This window comes from Apis dorsata, unplaced genomic scaffold, assembly GCF_000469605.1.
Source record: "Apis dorsata unplaced genomic scaffold, Apis dorsata 1.3 scaffold_688, whole genome shotgun sequence".
NCBI classification, from domain to species: Eukaryota; Metazoa; Arthropoda; class Insecta; order Hymenoptera; family Apidae; genus Apis; species Apis dorsata.
This window is the reverse complement of record NW_006263868.1, coordinates 107,431-114,851: the sequence shown is the minus strand read 5'-3', so window position 1 is coordinate 114,851 and position 7,421 is coordinate 107,431. Positions and strand designations below refer to the sequence as shown.

At 39.4% G+C, this 7,421-nt stretch overlaps 1 protein-coding gene across 1 annotated transcript in view; it reads right to left on the bottom strand.

Moving 5' to 3' along the window:
* LOC102676572 (protein bric-a-brac 1-like) overlaps positions 1-6,504 on the bottom strand; it is a 13,496-nt gene extending 6,992 nt beyond the window's left edge. The window contains exons 1-2 of the mRNA XM_006622450.1: positions 6,447-6,504; positions 350-527 (exon numbers count right to left, since the gene is read on the bottom strand). Coding sequence (XP_006622513.1) covers positions 350-501 — 152 coding nt within the window. The 5' untranslated portion in view covers positions 502-527; positions 6,447-6,504. The remainder of the gene's footprint in view (positions 1-349; positions 528-6,446) is intronic.
* Positions 6,505-7,421: the final 917 nt, after the last annotated feature.

Here is a 7,421-nt window from a genome sequence, read left to right as displayed (position 1 = left end):
TCCCCCCCTCGTTATAATAGGGGGATCGATTGAAAATTTCCACGGTTGCAACCAACGGTCCGATGAACTTTCTTAGTTTAATTTGTCTCGTCGCGCCGCAAATATCCATCTAATAATTCAATTCTTCTTTCTTCTTCCCTAAACGGGAGGGAAATGTCTCATGCAGATGTAATTCGACCGGATTAAGTAGCGGCGCGACGAGATTCGTTTTAACGGGAGAAATTCGGTTTCCTTTGATTTCAAAAAATTATGGAAGGAGGAGGGAGGGAGAGACGTGAACGGAAGGATAACGTAGAAAGAACGTATTGCGTATATTGGAAAAGTAAGTTGAAAAAAGGGATATATTTACCTAGCTGCCTGACTCAAGGACAATCCTTCTTTCAGGACGCTGAAGATCGCCTCCGCCATCGTTTCCGGTCGCCAAGATTTGAGCGGGCCACGTTCACGAAAGCGCAGATTGTGGACCAGGCTCTGATTGGTGTTCCAACATTTCTGCCACATCGATTGCAGCTGATACTGGTAGCTGTCTGCTAGTTTACGCCCCCCGTGGAAAAGAGAAAACAGAAAAAGCCGAGCGTTAGTACGAGTCGTATTAGTTCGATCAAGGGAGAGAAGATTACGCGTGATATAAAGATCTGGGAGCGAATTAACATCAACGATCAACTTTTCGATTATCTCCTTTTTTTTTTGTTTTTTTTTCCTCTTTTTCTTTTTTCTTTTTCTTTTTTTTTTTTTTTCCATTTCATATACGTTTTCGTTATTCGTGACTCATCGGTTTCGTTAACGCGATCGATTCAAATCGATCGATCGAAAAGTTGATTCGCCGTGTTACGCGAGCGTGTAAACGGACGCGCGTCGATTCGCGCGAACGAATATATGCAAATGAATTGAAAGAATCAAATTGAATCGAATCGAATCGTTTCGAAAGCGACGACGATTCGAATTCGACGAAATCGATACAAGCCATACGACAATATAAATAGGGTAAATAAACCAGACGTAGGTAAGTCGAGCGAAGGTGCGAGTATCGTGTACTTAGGTTCCTTTGTAGCTGGTTGGGGCGTAGCGTACCTGCGAACAAAGTATTGAAAGGCAAGTTGCGGCGGGGATATGTGGGAGCGGGAAATAAACACTACGTGTCGTGTATACGTTAACGTATCGATTGTATTATCGTTGGCGTACAATCGTTATATAGAATAAAACAAAGAGGGAGAGAGAAGAAAAAAAAAAGAGTGAAAGAAAAGAGAAAGAAAGAAGTTCTTAACGAAACAAGCTCGATCGTTAATAGAAAATATTTTGCTTAAACGTTACACGGTAATCGCAGTCTCGCGCAACCGTTTGGCATCTGCGCTTGCGCATGCGCAACGCGAGCGAACGAACGCGAGTATGATACGACTCGAATACCGGCTACGCCACGAACGGCTGGCCTCAATTCGCAACGATTATTTAATAGTTAACTTATTGGGTTTAATTGAGCATCCTCCAATTTGACGATTAATACAATTAATTGGAAAGAAACGCGCGCGTGCGCGTCGGTACACGCGTCGGTGCACGCGCACGCGTGTACGATCGAAATACCGAGTCGTCGGGCTTCTCGTTTTCAAAGAGGTTTAACTGACGATCGGACAACGACGAATAAACGCTTAGTTCTTTCTTATCGAAACAACTTGGTTACGCAACTTCCTATCTCGTTCTTCCTACGCAAAAGTTAACGTTTCCGAATCTCCGTGATGCTCGGAGATGCTCGCAGCGAAGAAATAATGATATCACCAATCGCGATACATACAACTAGCCACTAGCGCCACGAAAGATGGATTATAAATACAATTAAGAATTAATTAAAAAGTTTTTCCCGAAATAATCTCGAGAGCTTATTTTTCGGTTTTACTGCGTTCACATTGAAAATTATTCGCGAGAAATACTCCCGGGACCAATTGTCAATAATTTCATTCTGAAATTTCATTCGCATCTTAATAATAGACTTTACGTATCTGACATATTGTATATTTTTCCGCGGCGCGAAACATCATTACGAAACGTATTGTCGTGGCGTGCCACCACCAATTCTACAAGTAAAATCTTTTGTCGGAATCTCGTCAAATGTGTCTTATTCGTGGAGTATTCTACGATGATCGCACAATAGGCCCGTGGTATACAATTACAAAAGTAATCGAGATCGATTTAACGCGATCTCCGTTCCAATTAAAGGGAAACGACGCATGAATATCAGTTTGAAAATTACCGCGACGCGCGAGGGCGGCTATCGTATATTTATCAACTGAGCAACGGGGTTGACCCGTGTTACGCGATAAACGTTAAAAGGTTGTACCTCTCGTGTAACACGAGCGCTCGAAAGTGTCGTTTATTCGCTAATTGCGGAGAATGCTTACGAATGCAATGTTTCACGAGTTTCAAACGTTTTCCAGACATTATCCGCGATTTCTTTAATTCGTGAGAGTTTCGAAAGGGAGTTTAGAATGCGAAGATGTACACAAAGTAGATAAAATTATAAGACACTCGGAAAACAGTATTACATATTTAGTTGTAATATGTAATATTACGATCTATAAATCTATAAATATTATAATGAATTTTGAATTTAAAAAAAAAGAAAATACAATTTTAAACTTGGACGAAATTATCAAATTTAAATTATTTTTTTTTAATATTGGTAGCGAATCTTTTTTATTTTGAAGATCCAAATTTTTGCGCGCACAAATGCGCGCTTTTTTAAATTTTTTTTAATATCATTCTATTGCTCGTCTCCTTCGTATATTCTAAATTTTCATTTCCTCCACGATATTAAAATTCAAAGATTCTCCGATCTAAAATTGGTATAATTTTAGTAATAAAAAATATCCAATCATCATGATACGTATATTTTTTTTCTTTTTTTTTTATTAAATGTTAGCGTCTTATAATTTTGTCCACTTTGTGTAAGTTGTTTTCGGTGAGCGTAGAATTTCAATGTTCTCGAGTTGCATATTTCTCATATTCTAGCGATTTTTTTTTTTTTTTTTTTTTTTTTTTTTTTTGCATACAAAAATATAATAGAGAGCAGCTAGGTGTCATTCAACCGTTTATTACGCAGCTAATTTACTTCGCTATTCACGTTGAAATACCTTAGCTAATGGAGAGTATCGTTACTAAATTCGAACGATTTTCAACGGAATATAAACGTACACATATGTTCTCGAGTCTGTGCTCGAGCAAACTTGCTCGCTTCCACAACACCTTCGCGCTATAAGCGAATGTCAAGTTGTTATAAAAGTTCCGTCGGACCATAGTGTGTAACTATACCATCCGCATCGGAATTCAAAATGTTTGCTTTGTATTACGCTTTCTTATTAGTACGTGTTCCATTGCAAGAGTACGAAGCTTATGCTTAGCAATGCTTGTACAAAAAAAAAAAAAAAATTGTATCATTTCGTGGAACACGAAGGAAATCTTTTTTTTTTTTTTTTTTTTTTTAAAAAAAAAAAAAAAAAAAAATTGTATCATTTCGTGGAACACGAAGGAAATCTTTTTTTTTTTTCTTTTTTTTTTAATCTTTCTTTTAAAATTCTAATATAAAATCTATACGATATATACCGTGGTAGTAGTATATATCATTCCGACTGGCCAAAATCATTTTACGACAGCCCGTCCTCCGTTCTCTCATCGTTATACGCAAAACAAATGCTTTCGAACAAATTTTCTTTTTTTTTTTTTTTTTTTTTTTTCTCTCTTTTCTTTTCAAATGGAATGTTACAACAAGATCCATCCGCTCAAATGTACATATTTGACTCTCTAAACGTGAGAGTGGGAATAAATCGAAGAACAATTATGATTGTACACTTTGAGATTCACGTTGATATCACATTCGAATAAGATACACGATATTATAACATTTGATTGGTAGGATTAAAAAGTTGAAACGCTTTTATCGATCTATACCATATATTCGTGACGACGAAGGCTCGAGTCGCGGCGACTAAAAATAAAGATCGAATTTATTAAACTACACGGAGTGGAAGACATCGAGCAAAAGGCACTTGCTTATATCGCTGGAATAATCGTTAACCGCGATAAGGCGCAATATATTATTATTGCTTTAACTACAATATAAACGTTACCATTATCATTATTGCTACTACTTATTACGATGATTATGGTCCCGCTGCGAATGATACACGCGACTTTGGACACGTTTCGGAAAAGAAAAAAAAATTTGGTCCGCGAACCAAAAAAGGATGGAATGCGCGTGGAATGTGAAAAATATCGATCGAAAGGGGAAATAATACGCGATATCTATCCCGTAATCGCTTCTTCGCCGCTCGAAAACATTTTAAAACAGTTTAAACATTTGCGACAATCGGTGTTACGAACCTGTTACATTACTTTCGTGGAGCGTGTGAATCTCCAGTGAAAAAGTTCAAGGATCGTCGCGGACAAAAAAAAAAAAAAAAAAAAAAGAAGGCACAAAGATTTACAAAGAGGCGAATCAATAATGACACGGGGAGAGAGAGAGAGTGAGTGAGAGGTCACTGATCGTTCTCGTTCTCGTCGTTGAAGTAAAGCGAGACTATCGAGTGCTTTTTACAGAAAGCCCACCACCAACGGAAACCAGAGAGGCCGTTAAAGACAAAATTAGGGTCACGTTTTCGCCTCAACTTTTCGACAAAGTTGAGGATCGCGTTCAATGATTTTTTCGTTCGGCGATTGTACGGGCTGACGCTGATGTCGCAGCAGAACTCGAGCACGGCCGTTTCCTCGCTCGAGTTCAACCCCGCCTCCTCGAGGACCATCATCCTCTTCGTCTTTCCGAGGATGTTGTCGTACAATGTGCCTTTCGGTATCCCGTATTTCGTGGACGCCTGGGTGAATCGCATCTTCTGAGTAACCACAGCCTCGATCGCTTCCTGGAGATCGTGCCGCGTCCACGTGGGCGCCTTCAGCTTCAGCAGGGTTGAATAGTCAGCTAGAAAATAGTCAGGGATTTCGTCTCGTTTTTTTCGTGATACCCTGTGGCTGATACCCGACCCAGAGATCGACCGATCTCTTGGAGGAGGTAGCTGGCCGACGGACACGAGATACAGCGTTATACATTCTCGTCGCCTAGATATATACCGGAAATACCAAACATCCAAACTCCCCTACCTTTTTCCCCCCACCCCACCCCGATTATTACCCTCCGGTATCCCTTTGTCGTCTCCCTTTGCTCTGTTTGCGCACCATTTCTCGCTCCTCTTTTTTCTTTTTTTTTTTGTTTCTTTTCTTTTCGTTCGAAAATTTCGTCGTCGATGAGAACGAATTTATCCGATCCGCGAGCACAACGAAAGGGTAGGAAAAGAAAGGGTGGTGACCGTGCGACAAAGCGGTGAAACGACGAGATCATGGAATCCGCGATATAAAGCTATTATTACGAGAGGAGGACCAGAGGTGAAAAATCGTGGGGAAGATTTTTAACCGAATCCAGGAAGAAGAGGAACAGAATTGGGATAAGATATGGATTTATCTTGAAGACGATGAATGATCTTGGCCGCCATCCGTGCGAAATCACTGGAAGATACTAATGGCGCGCGCGTAAAACGTTTCAAATATCGTATAGCAAATATCGCGACGAGTTTATGAAGTAAGTGCCACTAAGAAAGACGGGAAGCGCATAAACGAGGAGATTAGATCGGGATAAATAAGAAAGAAAGAAAAAAAATCGAAACGATCGTTGAAAGCGGCAACCCACTCGAACCGAGTTGTGATGTTTGTTCGATTCTCGCTGTGTTTTGCGAGAAAGAGAAAAAAATAAAAAAGGAAAGGGCGAAAGGATACGAAGAGCGCGCGAGTGGGAGAATTGGCTGCGAGTCGTGAACGTGTTGGTCCCATTAACGGGTGGCCATTCGGTTTTTCTATCTAAATTACTCTATAATATATATCAAAGTAACGGGCATATTTCTGCGCTTTATTATCAGAGATAACAACGTACTGCCTCTATCTCATTCGTGTACCATTCTCTTTCTCTTCACTACTAGTTCTTCGTACGTACTATTCTCCCTTTTCTTCGACGATCTCTTCCATCGACATTTGGTCCTCGTCGTCTCACCGATTTATACACTTTTCCAGCCCCGTTTCTTTTCTCCCTCTTCTTCTCGATATATATATATATATATATATAGATAAGGACAGAACCTGTATTATTCGTATTAACCTGAAGAGACACAAATTATCGGCAAGAGGAGTAAAATCGCGGTCGCGAATATATTGAAAAGAATCGTTATTATGGACATTATATCGGTGTTCTCTAATGTTAAGAAAGTAAGTAAGTTTCGAAGTGAAGAATCTCGAAGGAACGATCGGTACGATGCGCAGCAGCTTACGATCGTGTTACACGTGTTATCGTTTTCCTGAAATGTGCTGCCGAGACAGCGAGGCACAGATTAGGTAGACGTGGAATGCGACGAACGACTTACCTGCTATACTCGATGTGGAGGCTCCGAGCCAAGCGTGGGATGACTCCAACAACTTGGCCTGAAACAAAAGGAAACGGATCTCGTTAGAAAATCTCGTTAGCGACGTCGGCCGATTGAAATCACGGCGGCCAAATTGCGAGTGGCGTATCGCAGTAGGCTCTTTTTTTTCTTTTTTTTTTTTTTTTTTTTTTTTTTTTTTTTTGTTACAGTCTTATCCACGGCTCACGCACGTAAGAGTAAAGCCGCTTAACAAGGCTTGCGTAACTGTCAATAGAAAGATAATTGATACTTTTGTATCTAATTGATCTCGAAACGAAGAGAAATTATTTGCGCATGGAACGAGGTTAGAACTATTAAAAATCTTCTTACGTATCCTCTTTATTTAGAAATAGAATAATTCGAAATTAACGAAGCAATGCTTATTTCGCGTGATATTATATATATTAGCAATATAATCATATTATTGGGTGTACAGATTAATTCGTGGTCTCCTCTTTTCGTGCATTTGATGTGCTTTCGTTCAGAGAGGGGAGAGAAAGAGTAAATATTTCTCGAAAACACAACTTTTCGATATTCTTTCGAGAATATTTTAAATTTCAAATCGGTGAAATAATGCTGGTAGGCGAACAGATAGATATGATAATTTAGATGACACGATATACGATCACTTCTTCGTTGCTCTTACGCTATGTTATTAAACGTTGTCGTGCAATAATAGTATCCGATCTGTGTCTTCCATACCTTTTCTTTTTAAAGTTATATCATTATAACAGTAACACGCGGCCAATTATAGATATCTTTACCCTATACGATTCATTACGATACTCTTTTTTTCCTTTCTTTCTTTCTTTTTTTTACGAAGTTCGATTTCTTCGAAACCAGTCATATATAATAACAGGTTTGGTCACATTTCTTAAATTAAAAGACGCGCTTCCTTTCAACGATCTCGAGAACCGACTCGAAAGCCGCGCTCGC